The 20,784-nt window shown below is 38.2% G+C and overlaps 1 protein-coding gene across 2 annotated transcripts in view; it reads left to right on the forward strand.

Moving 5' to 3' along the window:
* UBE3D (ubiquitin protein ligase E3D) overlaps positions 1-20,784 on the forward strand; it is a 159,112-nt gene that overhangs the window by 13,026 nt on the left and 125,302 nt on the right. For both annotated transcript variants that reach the window (XM_047101326.1, XM_047101325.1), the window contains exons 2-4: positions 291-487; positions 4,415-4,505; positions 16,229-16,460. In XM_047101326.1, coding sequence (XP_046957282.1) covers positions 291-487; positions 4,415-4,505; positions 16,229-16,460 — 520 coding nt within the window. The remainder of the gene's footprint in view (positions 1-290; positions 488-4,414; positions 4,506-16,228; positions 16,461-20,784) is intronic.

The following is a 20,784-nucleotide window of genomic DNA, read 5'->3' on the forward strand; positions in this document are numbered from 1 at the left end:
TGGGGAAAAGTGCACATTTAAAAATGCATCATTATTACCATAAAAAAAGCAAGAATAAAAATATGTTCCAGAACTTTCATGTTACTGTGACTGTGAAAAGTAGTCTGACCTCGTGTAAATCTAGTATATGATGTTTTCCTTTATGATCTGTTCACTGCTATTTTGGGAGGCCAGTGACTTTAAAGCATTTATTGAAAAGGAATAGAGAGATCCTTGGCCATTTTTGTCTTGTGTATCGTGTGGTTTTCATCGAGAAGCAATTTTTTGTGTGTTTTATTTTTAATTACCAGGGAGCCTAAAGAAGGAGGTACACCCATGGATATTTCTATAACACCATCATCACTCCAGGTGAAGACCCCTGCAGACTGCACAGAGCTCCGGCTTCCAGCAGAGGTCAGGCTTGTACCTTCCTCTTGCCGCGGGCTGCAGTACGTGGCTGGAGATGGGCTGCACCTGCGGCTGCAGGTGTGGGCAGAATCCAATGCCAGTAAGTGATACCAGCACTCCTGTTTTAGCACTTAGTTCTTCATTGTAAATCAAAGCTGATTCTCCCTTTGAAAATTTGACCTTTTCCCAGGTGGAAAAGACTGTTCTGCAGCAGCATGGAAAGAGCTGATGGTCAGAAGGTTTCTTTGTCAGCTCTGCCAGTTATTAGGTGTGCAGTTCAACATGCCCCTTAACCTTTCCGAAGTTTTGTTTGGGAGGGGGTTGCGGGGGTTAGTGGGTTTTTTGTCCTCCATTTAACAGATTTTATTTTTTAGAGTAGTTTTAGGTTCACAGCAAAATTAGCAGAAGGTACAGAGATTTCCTATGTAACCCCTGCCTTTTTTCTTTAATTGTAAAATTACCTACCTTGGCGAGTTGATTACCTACCTCACTGAAGATTAAATGAGAGGGCAATTGGGGCGCCTGGGTGGCGCAGTCGGTTAAGCGTCCAACTTCAGCCAGGTCACGATCTAGCGGTCCGTGAGTTCGAGCCCCGCGTCAGGCTCTGGGCTGATGGCTCAGAGCCTGGAGCCTGTTTCCGATTCTGTGTCTCCCTCTCTCTCTGCCCCTCCCCCGTTCATGCTCTGTCTCTCTCTGTCCCAAAAATAAATAAACGTTGAAAAAAAAAATTAAAAAAAAAATAAATGAGAGGGCAATTGTGCAACACCTGGTTGATTTTCAAGCATTAGTATTCATCCACCCAACAAACATTGTCTTACGCTATGTGCTAGGCTTTGATCTAGGTGCTGGGATATACAGAAGTGACCACGCTCAGAAGGTCTCTGCTCTTAGAGAGCTTACATTCTCATGGGTGGGAACAGATAATGAACAAATAAGTTACTTGGGTACAGAGAAAAGTGCTCTGGTCAAAGTAGGGCAGAATAATGGGATGGGGAGTGACTAGGGTGACCACTTGATGCTCGACCAGGGGATGGAATGATGAAAGTGGTCTCATCCACGTAGAGACATTTCCAGATAGAGCAACACATATAAAGATTCTGAAATTGAGTTTGATGTATAATTTGATTTTGATTATTGCTATGCCTGTTATGTTTCTGATATTTTGTTACTGTCACAGTCAGATGGTAGAAATGTTTCTCAGAGTAACTTATTGAATAAAATATTGGTTCATTAAATCTCTTACCATGGAAGTAAGATGCTTTAAAGGATTAAAAATGATGTAAAAAAGGGAGGGGCACCCGGGTGGCTCAGTCCATTAAGTATCTGACTCTTGATGTCAGCTCAGATCATGATCTCACAGTTCAATGTGAGTTCGAGCCTGGCATCAGGCTCTGTGCTGACAGTGTGGAACCTGCTAGGGATTCTCTCTCCCTCTCTCTCTGCTCCTTGCCTGCTCGCTCATGCGTGTGCACACGCTCTCCCTCTCTCTCAAAATCAATAAATAAACTTTAAAAAAAATGATGTAAAAAGGGGAAACAGGCTGTAACAGATCTATGAGATGCTGATTATCAGGGAAGGATCATAATTGTTTCAACTGCACCCTGAGACTTTGTTCTGCCTCATCTGTGCTCAGCCTTTCATTTGAGCGGCATGGACCCTAGAGGTGGGGTCAGCAGGATTGTTTTGAAGAGCCATGTAGGTGATGTGGAGCATTCCCCTGAGTCTTGTGCTGCTCTTTCATTGGGGAGTCATTTTTGCTCAAGTCCTGGATTAATGAATAACTAGACTGAGTTGGGCAGAGTTGGTTTTAGGAATACAGGGTTGGAAAATGAAATGTCATGGAGCTCAAGTGACATATCCAAATGCTAAGAATGACTCTTGTAATAACCATGAAAAGAAGAATGGGGTCACCAAGATGGGAAATAGACTAATAATGGAAACCGGGGGAAGGCAGGCATGAAAGCCACACTGGGGTATTTTCCGACCTTCTGCTAGTTTTGTGGATTTGTGATTTTAGATCCCACACTGGGGAGGTAGGGAGGCCTTCTGGAGACGGGGTTGGTTTGTTGCCTACTCATCTTCTGTAATAGTTGATAAATAGCAAAACTTGAACTAATAGAAAAAATTTGAATCAGCAAGCATTGTTGTTTCATTTTAGTTGTAGAACAGAAGAAATTGCTGTGTGTTGGTTTGCATATTGTTTGCATTCCATTGGTCTCCTGTTCCTTTACATTTTTAAAACATTTTACTCAAATATCTGAAAAGGGAGACTTTCAAAGACCTGTTTGGTAGTGTATAAAAGGGTATGCAGAATAGATCTCAGTACTTAATAGCTTTGGTGCTTTCCACATAATAGGTGGTGAATAAATATTTGCTGGATGAATAAATATCAGATAGATACATACTGATGTTAATTTGAGTCAAAATGTAGTGTAGGAAGTGACTTTTGACATTTTTAACATTTAGTTGTGTTTTGAGGTTCTTAAAAAGTTGACTTTTCAACAATAAACGTTCTTTTAAGGACTATAGTAAACACATTATGGTATTCTGACTGGAACATAAGTCAGATCATGACCTTTGACAGGGAACTGGCTACAGTAAAATCTGATACAGCACAAGCATTAGATTCATCCCCAGGTGGCAGTGCTCTCCCAGGATGCTCTGTCAGGAAGTTCTGACTTGAATGTGAGCCAGTGGATCCTGCTGGGTGACCAGCAGGGGGGAGTGTTTCACTGAAAATTTGTTTATTCGTTCTGAAAAGAATATTTTGAAAGAATGTTTTGAATGACTTACCCAGGTCTACTTATAATCTGCTCAAAGTTAAAGAATACTGTTTACTTCACTTTACTGCTACAGGAATTGGTGGACACCCCTAGAAATTAAAAGGATGACTTTTTAATTGTCAAGGCTTAAACTTTCTTGCATCAGTTTTTAAAATCTTAACATACCTACGAAGTAACATAAACCAAGTTTACATTGCTTGATTTTAATGTGTATGGCCTCATTTCATTAAAAAAATTTTTTTTATAGACAAGTATTTTTGTGTGTGGGTTTTTGGTTTTTGTTTTTGGAAATGAAAGTTTCCTTTCTTCATGAGTTAAAGAATGGAAGCCAAGGGAATGCTGTGCTTTACATAATGTGGGAAATGTACATTTTTCCACAGCTTTAACCAGGAGTTGAGTTTTGCTCTTGAAAGATTGAGTTCTTCTTAGGAGCCATTCTATTCCCAGGAACCTGTCCAATAGAGACCAGTTTCAAGATTCTTTTTGTATGCATTGGTAATAGGCCAGAGTTGACATAGACCTTGTTTAAATCAAATTAAACTTAAATTTGAGAGATAGAGCCAGCAGTCATGGTGATGAAAAACTATACCTAAAACAGCAGAGGAAAGCTGAGGATGGTGAAGCTCCTTGTAGTTAGTTTGATGTGAAAGAAATTGCTACTTTTCTCTCATCCTTAGTGTCGGTATTTATGGAATGAGTGAGATAACTCAACGGTATGTTACATGGATCATCTAGGGAGATACCTAGCTCTGAGACACTTGGCAAAATCTTGTGGTATTTTTAAAAAATTTTTTAAAGATTTATTTATTTATTTATTTATTTATTTATTTATTTATTTAGAGGGAGAGAGGAGAGAGAGAGAGAGCATGAGGGGGTAGGGGCAGAGAGAGTGGGGGAAAGAGAAAACTCCAAGCAGGTTTCACACTTTGAGTGCAGAGCTGTATGCAGGGCTTGAACTTACAAACCGTGATCATGACCTGAACCGAAATCAAGAATCGGATGCTTAACCGACTGAGCCCCCAGGTGCCCCCAGCAAAATCTTGTTTTTGAGAACGCTTCACAATATTTGCTTCTGGTTGAGTCATCAGATAATGCTAATTAAATGTGTACTTCTGGGTAGATCGTAAACAGTGTTTATTGATCGTAATTTATTGTGGCTGTTAAACTCTTTAAGTATGTTAATATATTTGTCCCAAACCTCTAAGATTTGCTATTTCATTGATTTTTTTTTTTTTTGTTTTTAGAACTGATTTCCATGTTTAATCAAAGCTCACAAGCCCGAGAATGCTGTACATTTTATTGCCAGTCCTGTGGTGAAGTCATAATAAGGGACAGGTAAGGAATTTATTTAACACTGATTAATTCTGTGCCTGGCAATGGTTTTCTTTTTCTTCTATCAGAATTTTTGAAGTAATTGCCAGGGGAGAAGTATATGGCCTTAATATGAGAGCCAGCTTAATGTCACTTTGAACAAAATCAACCATTAAGCTCTCCAGCAATCATAGAGCAGTTAGGTCTTCTAAAAGGGGACAAAGGGGAACATGGCATGCTGACTTTGAGGGAGGAAGGCTTATCTTGGTGGAAGCCTGTGTAGATCACTGAAGCGTGTGTCTTCTGAAAAGGGACATGGACTCTGTTGCATGTTTTATCCATCATGTTGGTGAATGAGGTTTTCTCCACATTAAATGAATTTTCTAAATCACAGAGGCTCGTGCAACACAGCTTTTTATTTGAGCTATTTCTATTAGTGCCTTTCTAAACTCCATGTCCTATTTCCCCATTTATTAAAACAGAGCTTATGGAGCACAAATTAACCTTTTCTTGATGATTAAGTTAATCTTGTAACCTCTTCTTGCAGTGTGCTGTGGTTACTCTATTGAGGTGGGAAGGGCTCTTTGCTATATTCTTTCTATTCCCAAGGTGTCTCTTTTCCTTATTTTTTCCCATCTTCTCCCGTTCTTTTGTCAACCTTCTTGTTACCTTGGCACAAACCATTTCCCCCGAATTTTCAGCTTCTACTCATTCATTGGTTGGAAAGACAGATAAAACTGTTAATATCTTTAACAATATTTAAAGAAAGAAGTTAGATTTCTTTGTTAGATGTGTTTCCTGTGAGACAGGTGCCTGAGACTTAGATGTGAATGGCTCCTTGTCTGCATCTGAAACCTGCTCCTCTTTCAGTGTTCATTGAGCTACTCTCTCCCCTGGAATGCTCCACACACCTCTCTCTCCCTCTGGTTAGCGCCTACCTAAATTCATCCGACAGGGCTCAATTGCCGGGAGCCCTCCCTGAACCCTGGGTTGGTTTATGTGCTTGTCTAAAGTTTATGTGCTCTGCTAAGGGTAGTGTTTAGTGGTATAGAGTCAGAAGCCAGACTATCTGGTTTGCATCCACTATTTATTAGCTGTGACTCTGGGCAAGTTACTTAACCACTCCGTGCCTCAAGTTCCTTATTACAAAAATATAAATGATAATAGGAGCTACCTCATAGGGTTGTTGGGAGCATCAAATAAATTTAAGTGTTTATAGCAGTGCCTTGGCACATGGTAGGCATTCAGTATATGATGGTTACTGCTGTAATCATTATTCTTATCATCATCCCTAGCATCATCAGCATCAGCCCCAGGATCAGGCCACAGTGCCTGAAAAATAGTGCACTCTCAATAAATTCTTCCTGGGTTGAATTGAATAAACAGTGGGGTGTTTATTTTGGCTTTCCACCAGCCTCTCTTGCTTACTTTCTGATTCCTGGCAGTGTCCCAGGTAGATGAGATCATGGAAAGTTACCCTAATACAAGTGGGGGGATTGTGAATGGAGCACCTCTGAGTGATTATCTTGGGTAAGAAATGAAGTGACTAAATCTGCAGAAGAGAGGATAATGTCCTTGCTCAGATGTCCTGCAGGCTGAAGTTGCTGCCGAATGTGTACTCCGTGACAGACCCACTGTAGCCTGACATGTCCAGAGCATTCCAGTTTATGTTGTAGTTGAACCTTGAAACTTTTCCTTCTCTCAGTCTGTTTCAGGCTTTGGATTAATTCTCACATAAAGTTTCTGAAACGGGCCTGGCTATCCAACATTGAGGTGACCTAGAAGTTACAGGAGGAGCAGGTTAAATTCAGTGTAACACTGTTTCCTGGTACCGCTCACCATAAAAGATAGGCTCATTCGTTATTGGCTGATATTTGTGTTTCATTGGAAAAGGATGATGATATAAAAAATTGTTAACCTGCAGCAAGTTTTCCTATTCAGGAGCTGTATCTTCTGTTTTGTGTCAATTCTTTTTATAATCATGGAATTGAGAACCAGAAGGGGCTTCCAGGTGAACACAGAGGGACAGTTTCACTCTCCCTAATGCTGACTGTCTGGAAGGCCATTTGATGTAAAGCAGAAGTAGGAGATGGGACCTTGGGTTTGAACTCCAGCTTCACCACTTAGTAGCTGGGGAACCTTGTCCACATCACCTCAGCTTCTTCTTGAGTAGACATAATGAGTTTTCTTAAATAGCTATGTCAAGAGACAGAATCTTAGTGACAGAGAAGATTTAGGAGCTTGTTTGGGCCTAACTCCCAGTCTAAATGGGTACTCTTATTTGCCTTCTTCCTCTTTGTAAAAATTCAAATCTGACCTGTCACTTCCCTGCTTAGAATTCTGTAATGCTTCCTACCCATTTCTGTTTCTTCTTAAGTAGACATTATAAGGCCTATTTTCTGAACTTGTCAGAAGAGTTAAAGGCTGAAATATATATAATAGTAAAAGCTCGACAAGCTCTTTTTAATTGTTTTTACAGACTCCTTCCACCACCACCCCCTTTCCATATTGGTCTTATTAGAAAACTAGCAAGTTATCTAGTTTAGTGTTTCAAATCCTTTTGATTCAGGACTGTGTTTTTTAGATGTGCCAGGGAAATGACCCTCCTTTCTCCCTTTTTCTTTCTGAGAAGATAAACATGGACTTACCTGAAAGTCTTTTCCTATCTCACCTGTGCGCCTGGCATGTGTGTGCCTCTGGAACAATGCAGAGAACTCATTAGTAGGTGATTCAAGACTTGGCTTACATTTCACTCTTAGGCAGCATGCCCCATGACTGTTGGAAAAACAAGTATCATCCAGTATCAGCACAAGGATTTCATGTTGACTTTTTACATTAAACCCAGTGGTCTTTTCATTTCTCCCTCAGTTTCCTGTTTCATGCAGGTAGTAAGGATATCTTTTGTGCTTGTTAAATAGAAAACAAAATGAAGTGTATTTCAAAAAAGGCTTGTATGTTCCATAATCAAAGTCAACTAATTGTAAGCATCTTTTCCAGGAGGGCTTGGATAGGTGTGATAGGGCAAGGATAATCAACCTTGGGATGGGTTGATTAATCTGTACTGGGAAATCCTCTAATGAGAGGATCTGCTTACTGGCTAGCCTTATTATATGGGAATAAGACCCTTTAGTTTTCTAGGCCTCAGTTTTCTCACCTGTAAAATAGGAAGTTGGATTAGATACATCTGTAGGAGCCCTACCAGCAGAAAATTCTGTGATTAGTAAACCTCATAAAGTTATACCTTGGGTTCTGTGATTGATGATTATTTGGGTAATGCAATACTAATCCTTGTTCCTTTTTTTTTGTTTGTTTCTTTTTTTGGCTTGTTTGTTTGTTTTTAATGAAAAAGGTTCTTGTTAAGCAAATTATAGAAATAAGATGCAAAGGACTGTTTAATCTATTCACACTCATTAATGGCTTTTAAAACTTAATAGCACCGAGATGCATGAAATCTGCTAATGATAGCAGTCCTTTTTCTTAGTTTAGGAATACATGATCTTAACCATTTGTTTTGGTTATTTGAAAACAAATAATGCCTATTTTTTTTTACCATAAAATTCACCAATATACATTTTTTACAAGTTCAGAGTTTTTGTATAAAATTGTCTAAACAGGGGTGCGTGGGTGGCGTAGTTGGTTAAACGTCCGACTTCGGCTCAGGTTATGACCTCACAGTTTGTGAGTTTGAGCCCCGTGTTGGGCTCTGTGCTGACAGCTCAGAGCTTGGAGCCTGCTTCAGATTCTGTGTCTCCCTCTCTCTCTGCCACTCCCCCACTCATACTCTCTCTCTCACTCTCAAAAATAAATAAACATTTAAAAAAGTTAAAAAGAAAAATTGAACATATACAGTTTATGATTACACTCTTGAGACCAATAGGCCCTAATATCAAGTAACAATAATAACAAAATTTACTTTTTTGTGAGTAGTGTCAGAAACAACTAAATGGTTATTGTGTTTGGGATTTGTTGTGTCTCCTAGAAATAAATTCATGCCAGACTTGAGTTAAATCAGACTTTCAAACAAAAGCCTTTTGATTTTCAGTCCATTTGAGAGGCCTTCTAAGGTCTCTGGACAGGCCCTCCTCATTTCACCTGCACCAGCAGAGCTGGATGTCAGCCGGCAGCCAGGGAGGCCATGGAAACTAGAAGAAACAAGTAGAATGGACTTTATGGAAACATAAGAGATGTCATAATATCCAACCAGGTCCGCTTGACAGACCAGCTATAATTGCATTCTGAAAATAACTACTCTGAGTACAGTCACTTTTCTATGAAAGAGAACAAAGAGGTGAAAAAAGTGTACAGGTGCAAATTGGATTGTTGGTAACACTATACACATTTATGGGAAAAAATGGTTGTACTTTTATGGGTCTAGTTATACCAAGTCCATAATGGTGATCAAATGCTAAGTTTGGCTCATAGGATTTGTCATCTACCAGTTGGATAATACCAGCTGAATTTTTCTAGGTTCTGGCAGCCATATTTTGAGCTTTAGATACTTGATGTTGTTCTTTATTATTATTTTTTAGTTTTTTTAAATGTTTATTTTTGAGAGAGAGAGAGACAGAGTGCAAGTGGGGGAGGGGCAGAGAGAGAGGGAAACACAGACTCTGAAGCAGGCACCAGGCTCCAACCTGTCAGCACCAAGCCTGATGCGGGGTTCGAACTTACAAACTGTGACATCATGACCTGAGCAGAAGTTCAACGCTTAACCCAACTGAGCCACCCAGGCGCCCCACTTGATATTCTTAAAATTCTTAATGTCTACTTGGTTATAATCCAGTCTGTAAAAGCTCTATGTTGTTACCATTGTTATTATCACTGATTAATGATTGATTTTAAAGTTAAAGGGTATTGGGGCACCTGGGTGGCTCAGTCCGTTAAGTGTCCTGCTTCACCTCAGGTCATGATCTCAGTTTGTGGATTTGAGCCCTGCATTGGGCTCTCTGCTGTCAGCACAGAGTCCTCTCCTGATCCTTTGTCTCCCTCTCTCTGCCCCTCCCCTGCTCATTCTCTCGCTCTTAAAAATAAACATTAAAAAAAAAAAAGTTTTTTTATGTTAGAGGGCATTGCATTTTCTTATCTACATGTTTAAGTTTTTTTTTCTACATGTTTAAGTTTTAAATACACATCAATCAGTAGCATTGATTAAAATTGTGTATTTTATTTTGCCCTAAAGCTTGTGGGTAAGATGCATTAAAAATAACTAGCAAATTTTAATTCATTATAAACATGTGTTCATGTTATTTTAAGCTGAGAGAAAAATCAAGAAATTATTTCACTCTTTTTCTGAGCTTCATCACATTTTTACCTAAACAGTGCTTTGAAAAAAAAATGGTATTTTATTTTGAAAGTTCTCTTGGGAAATAGATCATATCAAAGTTTCAGGGTTTTTGGTAGATATAGTTTCAGTAGAGCTGTGATTATAATACATGTTTTGTTCTTAAAGGTTTTATGTTTTCCAAAACATCAAAAAAATTATTTCCGTTGTAAAAATACTTTTATCTTTGTAATGACTTGTGAATTAGGCACTTTCTTGCTCCTGATGCCTTAGGTAGATAGTTACGGGATATATTATAGCTCTTACTCACTGTTATATGGGGTCAAGTTAAGTTTGAAATATCACATTTTGTGCTAATGTGCATCAGGTCTCCCAGTTCTCTGTAAATGTTGGTGCAGTGTCATTTCTGTGATCACGCATGAGATTTTTACATTGCTGTCTTTTGCACTATATTGAGGATCTGCTTATTGGATCTTTTGCACTATACTGAGGATCTGCTTATTGGCACTACATGCAAAATGTCAAGAGACAAAGAATCTTAGTGATGGAGAAGATTTAGGAGACTATTTAGGCCTGCTTCCCACTCTAAACAGGTACTCTTATTTGCCTCTTCTTTGTAAAAATTAAAATCTGACCTATCACCTTTCCACTTAAAATGCTGTAATGGTTCCCACCTATCTGTAGAAACAAATCCCTACCCCTTAGATTGGCATGTAACACCCAGCACAGTTTGCCACCATCCCATCTCCCCCGTCTCCTTTACTGATGTTCTACATTGTCAGGGGAGGGATTATATTCCAAGGGAAAGAGTTCAGTTTTGGAGCCAGGAAGACCTGAGTTAAGATCCTGCCTTCATTCATCACTTCTGGCTCTGTGAACTTAAACAGATTATTTAATGTTTCTGAGCCTATCTTTCCTCCTCTGTAACAGGGGAATGGAAATTGTCACCTCACAAAGTTGTAGTAAGCATTAAGTAGAATAAGGTGTGTGCAGTGCCCACCAGAGGTCTTCTGAAATTCAGTTAAATATACAGACCCACAATACTACCACAGGCCACATTTCTTGCCAGCTTGCCAGCAGGGCAGCCTCGGGAGGAGTTCCTCTCAGCAGGGGTCCTACAGTAGTTGCAGGGAGTGACAGCTCACATACCCATCTGGAGACTCTTGTCTCCCCATGTGACACAGTTCCAGGTACAAAGCTCAAGGTCCACAATCAAGCAGGTGCAGGAGCTACCCTGAGAAGAAGCCTCATGACCTAAGCAGCCAATATATCTTGTAATGCTTTTTGCATAATTTCTAGAGTTTCTTGCAAAGGACTGCATTCAGGGAAGTCCAAAGCATGGCACCCTCATCAGACATTTACAGCTCATTCATACTTCCTTTCAGTCCAGATGCAATTTACCAGTCAGGGATCATTTTTACCACAAGCAGTGTTGCCTAGCAATATAATTGATGTCTACCATCTACCTAGTTTCCAGGGTAGCAGAGCTAGGTGGTTAAACTAAACATTAGATTCTCAAGTAGCAAGGGAAAAGTTTTGTTAACCCTTTTGTCCCAATATGCAACAGACCCAACCAGGGGCCTCACATGTTATAGTTATCAAAATATGCTTGTTCATTCCTTTAACAAGTATTTAAGAACTTATGCTATGAGTCAGGCACTGTGCCAGACACTAGGAAGACAAGTTAAAGAGATACGGTGCTCATCTTTATATTGTTAACTCCACCTGTGATGATGCGCTTAATTCCTTTAATTGTCTGAAGAACTACTTATCCTTCAAAGGTCAGCTCAGATATCATCTCCTCTCTGAAATCCATATACACTTTACTACCCTAGGACTTTGTATTTATTGTCCTGAATTTGTGGGTTGGTTTTATGAATCCACGAATCCCCTAAAGTAATATGCAGATTTTGTGTGCATGTGGGAATATGAGTTTGAAGAAAGGACAAAAGCTTTCGTTAAATTTTTAGAGGAGTCTAAACTGTCCTCTCTCCCAACCCCATTTAGAATTTAGAACCATTACTTTTATATAAGCATTAATCATATTTTATAAAGCTTTATTATCATTTGTTTATAGTCTGTATCTCCTACTAGCCCATAAGTACCCTGAGAGAAGGAACTGTGCATATGAATATTTTGTGTCAACAGAATGCTTGCTTCATAGAAGGCTTTTAAAAAACATATGTTGAAAAAATTGCTTATTAACCTTAATAGACTCAGCAGCTTGAGTGATGCTTCTAATCTACAGTTCCTAATTTGAAAGGGAGAGTTCTTCCTTATGTTAAAGTAAAATCAACCTTTCTTGTTCCTAGCTCTGTCCTCTAGACTTCTACATTAAACGTCTACCCTCTTCCATATTGTAATTACCTTTTTTAAAAAGATTGACACATTTTAATATATTTTATTTTATTTTTTTTATTTTTTTTTAAATATTTATTTATTTTTGAGACAGGGAGAGACAGAGCATGAATGGGGGAGGGTCCGAGAGAGAGGGAGACACAGAATCCGAAACAGGCTCCAGGCTCCGAGCTGTCAGCACAGAGCCTGACGCGGGGCTCGAACTCACGGACCGCGAGATCATGACCTGAGCCGAAGTCGGATGCTTAACCGACTGAGCCACCCAGGTGCCCCACATTGTAATATATTTTAATTTTATATTGATACAAAAGCAGTAAGGAAGAGATTGAGAAGAATGATTATTAAACAGTAATAGAGTGAACCACTTTTATACTTACAAGCCCCCCTCCCCCCATCACTGATCAAATAACAGACCAGTCCATGATTCCACTTGCTGGTGGTATTCCAAGTTGAATGTTTGAGGGTTCTGCGGTTTGTTGTTGCTGGTGGATCCACAACTACTGGGCAGAGTCCCGTGGTGGATTGGAGCAGTGGAGCAGCTGTCAACCTTTGTGGATCTTAGCTTTGTGCTGGTACTTGAGAAGCCGGGTGAGGTGGTGATAGAGCTGCTGCCCAGCGGCCTGCGTCCACAATTCACTTTCCACAGACTCCAGTGGGAAAAAGTGATGTGTTCACCTATCATTTTCTTACTGGTGGGTCTTAACATACAATGTAATATTAGTTGCAAGGGTACCACTTAGTGGTTTAGCACTTTCGTATAACACCTGGTGCTCATCACGACAAGTGCACTCCTTAACCCCCATCACTTCTTTAACCTCCCTCCACTTCTGGTAATAACCATCAGTTTGTTCTGTAGTTAAAAGTCTTTTTATGAGACTCATATGAGGAGATCAAAGAAAAAGGGTTACATGGGGGAAATCATTAAAAAACAATACATTTGTGTCTTAAATATTTTAACTTAAAACATGCAAATATACATTAATTTACTAATATTTTACTATGGAACCAATATATTTTTGTTAAACATGACTCCACTATTGTCTAGCTTTTTTCACTGTTAACATGTTATCCAAGATTCATCATCTACAATTTTCAGTTTGTTTCTTAAAATTTTTTTTAATGTTTATTTTTGAGAGAGAAAGAGAGCATGAGTGGGGCAGGGGCAGAGACAGAGAGAGAGACACAGAACGCGAAGCAGGCTCCAGGCTTTGAGCTGTCAGCACAGAGCCCATTGTGGGGCTCGAACTCATGAGCCGTGAGATAGTGACCTGAGCCGAAGTTGGATGCTTAAGCAATTGAGCCACCCAGGTGCCCCTCCAGTTTATGTTTCTTTAGAGTAGAATGAGTCATTCGACACTTTTAAAACCTTGGGATTATAGAATTTTTCTAGAATTTTACTCTTTCTCTCTCTCTCCAATGTTCTATACTTATATCTTCTCACCACTTATTGGGGTTTTGTTTGTTTTGTTTTTTGTGTGGTTTTTTTTTTTTTTTACAACTGGCTTTCATTTAGTCTGAAATTTTTTGTTTTCAGAGGAATAGTAATTCGTATTTCCTTGGTTTATATACTATTTAATTAAATTAGATAACTAAAACAACATATAAGTATCATAAATAGGTCTGTGATCAAATACAATTGATTCTTAATGACCATGTGTTTCTGCTGATAGAAGCAGAGGTGTGCAAGTATTGAGACTGCTTAAGCATTTGCACTGCTCGTGGGCATTAAGAAGACCACAAGCATGTTTCTGTTCTGTTTTTCTCAGGATTACTTATTTGGAAGTTTCTTCATCATCCCGCCCACATTTCTTCTCCTCTTAGACCACTGATCTTCCTAACTTAGAATAGAAGTACACCATGTTTGGCTTTTCTTCTGGTAACTTCTGACATATCTATTGTTGTCCAGGAGAAAAACAAAACTATCAAAAAAGAAAAAAAGCGGTAGCAAATATAAGGGCCTAATTAAGCATAAGGATGTTTTAAGCATAAAAAATAGTAGCAACGTGGAACTCAATTTCTCTCCCTTTGAGTGTGGCCTAGACCTAGTGACTCACTTCCAAGGAATAGAGTATGCAAAGGGAGAAACACAGCCTTTTTACTGGAGAAACCTAGTAGATACCACACTGGCCAAGTGTTCAAGTTGAACAGCACCAGTGATAAGTCATATTGATAGAGTGTACCCTCTGGTAAGATGTACTGAGAGACGCACTTCACTTCTGTGGTATTCTTCCCCAAATCCATAACCCCAGCCTAATTTTGAGAAAATATCAGACAAACTTAAATTGAGAGATAATCTGTAGAACACCAGACCAGTGCTCTTCAAAAATGTCAAGGTCCTGAAAAATAAGGAAAGACTAAGAAAATGTAACAGACTAAACAAGACTGGGGAAACATGATGATTAAGTGCAGTGTGTTATCTTCAATTGGATCCTAGAACAAAGGGAAAAAGGATATTAGTGGAAAATCTTGGGGAATCCAGATAAAGTCTGTAGTTTTGACAAATCTTCCATGGTTATAAAAGATGTTAACCTTAGAGAAAGCTGGGTGGAGTGTATGTGAGTACTATTGGTACTGTTTTTGTAACTTTTCTGTAAGTTTAAATTTACTCCCAAATAAGTTTATTAAAAAATAATAATGGGAGAAATCACAAAAGAAAGGGTTAGGTGATTTGAAATCTAAGACGACTAAACCAAATTAAAAGGCAGTAACACTGGGACACCTGGGTGGCTCAGTCAGTTTGAGCGACTGACTCTTGATTATAGCTCAGGTCATGATCTCATGGTTCATGAGACTGAGCCCTTTGTTGGGCTCTGTGCTGACAGCTTGGAACCTGCTTGGTATTCTCTCTCTCTCTCTCTCTCTCTCTCTCTCTCTCTCTCTCCCTCTCTCCCTTTAACTGTGCCCCTCCCACTTGTATGAGTGTATGTGCTTACTCTCTCAAAATAAATAAACTTAAAAAAAAAAGGCAATAACACTGAAAAAGTAATTTGTCACAGATGATAGATAAAAGGCTAATATTCTTAAAATAGAATATACTCTTATCTTTCTTATAAAATTTTTTAAATGTTTATTTTGAGAGAGAGCAGGGGAGGGCCAGGGAGAGAGGGAGAGACAGGATCCCAAGCAGGCTTCACACTATCAGTGCAGAGTCTGAGGTGAGGCTTGAACTCAAGAACTTTGAGATCAGGACCCGAGCTGAAATCAAGTGACCGACACTTAATGGACTGAACTACCCAGGCACCCCAAGATAGAATATACTTTTAAAAATTAGTAGAAACATACTAATACCTCATTGGAAAATAGCCATTGATCACAAATCACAGAAGAAACACACTGGTTAATAAATACGACAGCCAGTTCAATCTCACTAGCAATTAAGAGTTGCTAATTGAGAACAGTATTGAGAACATTTTCACCCATTACATGGAAAAGTGATAGTATTCAATGCTGAAGAAGGTAAGTAGAAGAATTATAGATTGATACAGCCTTTCTGAAAAGCAGTTTGCCGATATGTATTGGGTTTTAAAATATGTATATAATTTGTGATTGTAATCACACTTGTAAGATTTTTTTTCCCAAGGAAATAATCATATATTATACAAATTTTCTAATAAGAATGTTCATCACAAGGTTGTGATACTGAAAAGCTTGAAACCTAAATATCTATACCAGTGGGGGAAATGATCTAAAAGTTTTGGCATACTTATAGAATAGAATGGAGGCATTAAGAGTCATCATATAACTAAAAAAAAAAAAAAAGAGAGAGTAAAAATAAAAGCAAGATACAGTTTGTGTATATCTTCTGATCCTGGGCTGTGTACATGTGTACTGCAGTGGTTTCTTGAGAGGATTGCAAGGAAATATCCTGTCATTTGCATAGTTACTTGTCTTTGGCTGGGAAGGAAAGGATGATTTTCATTTTCTTTATACCTTTACATATTTTCAAACTGTCTATAGTGAGTGTATGTTACTTTTGTAATTGAGGGGAAATTTTTTCATTACAGACAATGTGATTAATGAGTTTCTTTCATCTTTCATGCTGGTTTAATTTAAAAATGCTAGATTTCCATTTTGTTCTGTAAAAAATTGTTTCTCCTCTTTCCACTAGGAAGCTCCTCAGGGTGCTCCCATTGCCGAGTGAGAACTGGGGAGCTCTAGTTGGAGAATGGTGTTGTCATCCTGACCCCTTTGCTAATAAGCCACTTCATCCACAAGAGAATGACTGTTTTATTGGAGACTCTTTCTTCTTGGTGAATTTAAGAAGTGATTTATGGCAGCCAAGACCTGAACTAGCCCCAGTGGAGACACACTGTCTTTCTTCTGAGAACCATTTTAAATTGGTAAAATATCTTTTCAAAATAAATGCTAATTTAGAGGTTGGCTTAGAAACTGGTTTCTCCAATCTTTTCTTAATTAAAGCACGCTACACAGACTGTTCTAAGGACCAAAATCCATTATTTTCAAGTTCCTCTATTCTCCAGCTCTGCTCTATTGATATAGGAAGAGCATATGGCTTTAGACCAAAACAGCTTACAGGGTCTGGAGGAAGAAGGAAAGAGGACTTTTTCGTGCATAGAATTGGGAATGTTGCCATTTTACAAACGAAATTGCCCTACTTTCTTCTTTTTAGGACAATATTCCATAATCTGTATAGTCTGATTTAGATTAAAGTGTTCTTTGTTCCAGGATATGTAGTACAGAGTTAGGCCTAGGTATTTCCCTGTGTCCACTGATGTCATGAGAGTAGATGCCATCAAGGAAAAAGAGGAAATGGAGGAGTCCAAGTGTGGAAAGGAAGCTTGTGCTGCAGACTCCAAGTTGGTGGTTGACACTGTGAGGTCAAGTGTCTCTTGCTGTAGAAGTTGCTTTAGGGAGAAGGCAATTTCCTCTCACTGCAGAGAACAAATGGTTTACCTTACTTTAAAAGAAAATCAATGGCATTGACTTGGCCCTTGTGAGAAATCATTCTCCTGGTGGCAAATCAATACAGATGTGATTTAAAAAGTAAAGGAAATCATTGCCAGAGAATCTTCATTTTCACATCTGATTATCGGTAGGAACGAAAGCATTGTACGTTAAATTTCATTTAAAATTCATTTAATTTTTGTAACAGAAACTGAACCACTTTAGGAAATATGCAATAGTTGAGCAGCTCTTAGATTGTAAGTTAGCTTACATAACTATTTTCTGTTTTAAGGACAGATTAAGGAGGTTTATCAAATATCAAAGTTATTAGAATTAAGTGCCTTATCTCTCACCATAAGCACATTTACCTAAATATGGTTCATTTAAATTACCTAAATATGGTTCATTTAAAATTATAGTACTTTATCCTTTTATAGTTTTCAAAGATAAATGGTAAGTTAATATAAATCTGTTATATGTTTAATATGGTTATATTAAAATTGTATTTTAATCTAAATTTGTATACTAATACTTTACTGTCTATGTACTTTAACTTTCATTCTTGTGATAAGCTATAAATTTTTAAAATATTTGCAAGGAAATATTTTTAAAATACTTGAATGGAAGAGGAGAGGAGAAAAATTAAAAGAGAAACCACAAGTTTCCCTTTTTAGATAAACTGTATGGAAATACATTCTTCTCATTTATGTCTTTATCTGTTATATGATGCCATTTCCAAGAATGTCTCTTCATTGTGAACAGTCATTGTATGTGTTAAAGGAAGACCCTTCATAGTCAGACCTAATGGTGTTTAGTATCATTGAGACTGTGGGAAACTCCTATCACAAGCTGCTGTTGACAAGATTGTTTCTAAGTTAGCCAAGGTGGAAGTTTCTCTTTAATTGCATATTGCAGCAGTTGAAAGAGTATGCCTGTGACCAAAATAGTAACATAAATTTGGAGGGACTGCTTAAACAGTGCTCTCAAGGCTCCTGTGGGAACAAGGCTGCTCTGTGCTATTGAAAACCTATTTCTCATATCACCAAGTCTAGCCATCTAGCAGGGTTTTGAAATGTCACATGGTGACACAGCATCCTAATGGTATCTCTTGGGAAACATTTTTTTGGCGAGACAATATCAAGGGTCCTTAGAAATTGAAACAACACAAAGGGAAATAAAAACGAAGACAGGAGGCTAATCCACATCTCTGTGCAGTGGTGCCGTCTCTCAGATATATTGATTTAATTAGTTCACAACACGGTCTTTCTTTGATGTTTGCTCTGCAGAGTTCCCACAGTTAGGCTGCTTCATCGCACAACTTGCTGTATTATTTCCTTTAAGCGTTGGTCAGGAGAAATGCATTACAAAGCGGAGCTTCTCTTTAAATGAAATTTAGACTGTTAAAATATTTTAATTAAAAAGACCTGAATTTAAAAATAAAATCCAACACTTAATTCTTTCCTGCAGTACCCCCCCTTAACACTGTACAGTATTTGTCCCTGAAAATGTGGCAGTATATAACTTTTGTTTTCACACGGTAACCTCCCGAAGATTTCCTTATTCTTGCATTTACTCATTGTCTCATGCTATTTTTTTTTTTTTTTGTCTACCAACATAATAAAAATTTCACATCTTGTAATAGGATGATAAAGATGACAAAGGTGGCACCTTAGCCGTTTGTAAGATACATAATATTATTCTAGACTTAGAGAGTGCGGTCACACGGGAACAAGCTGAACTTTGATTATATTACAGCTGGCAGGTACAATTAACAGCTTTACCTTTTTTCCTTTCCTGGGGTGCTTGGCAATAATTTATTGATTTGGTAATTTGTTAAGTCAATAGGGGTGTATTTCTTATTTTCTCAGAATAATGTGTTGAATTTTGTAAACATGCACAAATGTAAAAAGGATAGAATTGGGAACTTCAGAATACCAGTCATCTTGATTCATAAAGTATGCTTCATCGCGCCCTTTAACCTCCACCCCTGCCCCCACCACCACAGGAGGGCTTTAAAGCAAATCCCAGACATTATGTCATTTCATCCCATACGGATTTTTCTTTTTTAGGTAACCACAGTGTCATTTCACATTTGACAAAAATGAACAATCATTACTTGGTGATAAAATCCTAGGCCATACACATACAGATTTTACCATTTATATTAAAGGTATTTTCTATTTGTTTGAATCAAAATACACACATTTGGTTGTTTGAAATAATTTGCTTTTTACTGATCACATTTTAAAATCCCAATTACCAGCGTCTTGAAAAGGTAGACTTCTTTTTTTGGTGAACAAACCAACAAAAAAAATTGTTTCGCTTCATTGAAAGACAAAGCAAAATGTGCCATAAGAGCAATTATAAATGAAATACATAATGGAGCACCTGATGAACATTTTTTTGCTTTGAATAGAAGATCTTCTCAAGCATTGCTACTCCAATACCCCATATTAGTTTTTAGTAAAGCCTTTAGTGTTTGGTAAGATTTAATGAGGATGGTTTGATTTAACTGGTACAAAATAGGATCTTTGAAAAAGTGTCTTAAGACCAATTTGGAGCCATACAGATAGATTTTATTGTAAGAAAGCATGAAACTGCCCAAATGTCAAAGTTTCAGTTGAGCATATCTGCTTTCTGAGCTTCCTGTATCCTTTAAAAAGAATTTTTTTTTTTTAATTTTTATTTTTAGAGAAAGAGGCAGCATGAGCAGGGGAGGAGCAGAGAGGGAGACACAGAGTCCAAAGCAGGCTTCAGGCTCTGGGCTGTCAGCACAGAGCCCGATGCAGGGCTTGAATTCATGGACTGCGAGATCATGACCTTAACCGACTGAGCCAGTTAGGTGCCCCTATTTCATTTTGTTAAAAAAAAAAAAAAATGCAGGCCATAACCCATTGAAGTGATTCTGTGATTTAGTTTGGAAAACACTTGGTGTAGTGCTTAGAAGCATAAGTTTTAGCATCTAAGGGGTCTAGATTAAAATATCAGCTCTATCAGTTATTAGCACATTCATGGAACTCAGTTTAAATGTGCTTCTTATACAGTTTTTCAGAAAATATTTATTTATGCTAAGGAAAATATAATTGTACTTAAACTTACCCTAATCAGTTAAGATTCCTCAGATCAATACATATATCCCACATCAGGAACACACTCTTCCTTTCTTAGACCAGCAATTTAGTCTGCTCTTTCCTAGGAGAGATGACCTAGGTGGCCAGAGTTGCAGAAATTCCTTCTCCCCGTCCACTTTTACGTGACGTCTGCCATGTTGCAGTGTGTCTATGTGAGAGGAATGTTACATGGTTTTAACAAAGGTATTGCTATGGATGTGAAAAAAGCATATTTTTTGGTAGATTCTTAATATGCAGTTGTTGTCCAGTAAAAGGCAAAAAATTGGTCTCTTTGTGGGAGGATATGGGTTTTCAGCCTGTTCCTTGAATGACATGTGCCCAAACTATGTTTTGTTTATGTAACATCCACCTGGCAGTCAACATGAGCCTGGGACAGTGCTTTATATAACACTCCCTTTTAAATACTAATAAACAACACTAATGAGAACACTAGTATTTACTACCTTAAACGGGCGAGGAAACCAAAACAGGTTAATTAACTTGCTCAAGGTTATGTGTGTAATAAATAGCAGGACTGGGATGTAAACCTGGGAAGTCTGGCCCCAGACTCAGGGCTCTTAACCACCATGCTACTGCTTCTAACATAATCTCATATAAAAAACTAAAAATCAGTTTTTTTTAAAAAAAT

The sequence above is a fragment of the Lynx rufus genome, unplaced genomic scaffold, assembly GCF_022079265.1.
Source record: "Lynx rufus isolate CCGP_SWC_20201006 ecotype Redwood Valley unplaced genomic scaffold, mLynRuf1.p SCAF_6, whole genome shotgun sequence".
In the NCBI taxonomy this organism is placed as follows: domain Eukaryota; kingdom Metazoa; phylum Chordata; class Mammalia; order Carnivora; family Felidae; genus Lynx; species Lynx rufus.